Raw genomic sequence first — 2,060 nt, 5'->3', positions numbered from 1 at the left:
AAGTTTAATTAGTAAGTCATAGGAAAAGGTTAACAGTAATCATAAAATAGAACAGTTATAAAATGTACTGTAATAAAAGTTATATGAATGTGATCTCTCACTTTCTCTTTTTCAAAGTACTTTAATATCAGACTGAGGTTGACCGCAGGTAACTGAAACTGCAGAATGCAAACTGCGAATAAGGGGGGACCACCTTATCACAACTGGCCTGTTTACATTGATGCAATCAAGATACAGAACATGTATCATTTCAAGAATTTTTTATTAATGGAATTATAAAATATACACACACACAGACTGAGGTTGACTGCAGGTAACTGAAACTGCAGAAAGTGAACTGCAAAGAAGAGGGGACTACTTATCACAACTGGCCTGTTTACGTTGATGCAATCAAGATACAGAACATTTATCATTTCAAGAATGTTTTATTAATGGAATTATAAAATATATACACATACACATAATAACCTTTTGGTATGGCTGTTTGAGATGGAGTCTTGCTCTGTCACCCAGGCTGGAGTACAGTGGCACTATCTCAGCTCACTGCAACCTCTGCCTCCCAGGTTCAAGGAATTCTCCCCTCTCAGCCTCCTGAGTCGCTGGAGTTACAGGCGCATGCCGCCATGGCCGTCTAATTTTTGTATTTTTAGTACAGATGGGGTTTCACCATATTGGTCAGGCTAGTCTCAAACTCCTGGCCTCAGGTGATACACCGACCTTGGCCTCCCAAAGTGCTGGGATTACAGGCTTCAGCCACTGCACCTGGCCTTGGTATTTTTTTTTTTTTCACTTAACATAATTCTCTGGATATTCATCCAGGTTTTTGTATGTGTCGGTAGTTTGCACCTTTTTACTGCTGAGTGATATCCCATGGTCTGGATGTACCTCAGTTTCTTTAACCATTTACCTGTTGAAGGACATTTGGGTCCTTTCTAGTTTGGGACTATTATGAATTAAAACCACTAAATATGTAGGTTTTCAGAAGTTTCTGGCTAAACATAGTTTTCATTAGGATAAATGCCCAAGAGAACAATCGCTGGGTATTATGGTAATTGCATATTTTAATATTCTAAGAAACTGTTTTTTCTGTATCCTTACCTAAATTTGCAGCTGTCACTGTTTTTTATTTTAGCAGTTCTAATAGGTGTATAGTGATAACACATTGTGGCTTTAATCTGCATTTCCCTAATAGCAAATGGAGTTGAGCTTTTTTCCGTGTGTTTCTTTGCCATCCGTGTACTTGAGTGAAATGTGTGTTCATGTCTTTTGCATGTTTTCTAAGGGGATTTTGTTTTTTTTTTAACTTGAGTGTTCCTTATATTGTATGGATACTAGTTCCGTGGATGGAACTATATGGCTTGCAAATATTTTCCCCCATTGTGAAGCTTGTCGTTTCATTCTCTTAACAGCGTCAGATAAATTTTAATGCAAATTTCACTACATTTGAACTTCAGAATAAAATAGAATTACCTATTCAGTGAGTTTTTAAAACACTAAAGTTTGCACAGCTCTCTAATTATGTTGTAGTGAGTGATAGGTGACATAGACATACTGAATGAGGTTCCATGTATTTTGCTATTTTTTAAATACGTAGTTCTTGATCAGTTTTATTATTACTAGTTTTTATTTGGATTTTGGAAAATGAAGACTGAACCTAATGAATGAAATTATTTCATAATAATTTTCTAAATAATGAAAACGTAACCATTTGGTTCTCTTTAATATTTTTACTTTTAACCTAAGGTCTCAGATGATGATAAAGAAAAGGGAGAGGGAGCTCTTCCAACTGGGAAATCTAAAAAGAAAAAAAAGAAAAAGAAGAAGCAAGGTGAAGATAACTCTCATGCACAGGTAAAATATCAAAACAATAAGCATTCATTACTCACCTCACCTCCTGCTTAAAATGTGAAAAGATGTTGTATAAATGCTAAGAATTATATATAGAGATAAGAGACAGTATGAGACATCATGTTTATTTGAAAAGTCATAGACTGTTTAACATACTTAGTATATCATATAATAAAAATGTTATTGCTCAAAAAATTCGTATAAAGGTGTTG

The 2,060-nt window shown here is 34.9% G+C and overlaps 1 protein-coding gene across 4 annotated transcripts in view; it reads left to right on the top strand.

The window, feature by feature from the left end:
* MTDH (metadherin) overlaps positions 1-2,060 on the top strand; it is a 75,511-nt gene that overhangs the window by 63,076 nt on the left and 10,375 nt on the right. For all 4 annotated transcript variants that reach the window (XM_037731064.1, XM_017507581.1, XM_017507580.1 and 1 more), the window contains one exon: positions 1,744-1,851. In XM_037731064.1, the coding sequence (XP_037586992.1) occupies positions 1,744-1,851 (108 nt within the window). The remainder of the gene's footprint in view (positions 1-1,743; positions 1,852-2,060) is intronic.

The sequence above is a fragment of the Cebus imitator genome, unplaced genomic scaffold (genome assembly GCF_001604975.1).
Source record: "Cebus imitator isolate Cc_AM_T3 unplaced genomic scaffold, Cebus_imitator-1.0 Scaffold379, whole genome shotgun sequence".
NCBI lineage: Eukaryota > Metazoa > Chordata > Mammalia > Primates > Cebidae > Cebus > Cebus imitator.
Note: the sequence above shows the minus strand (reverse complement) of the source record. Positions and strands in the feature narration are given on the sequence as shown.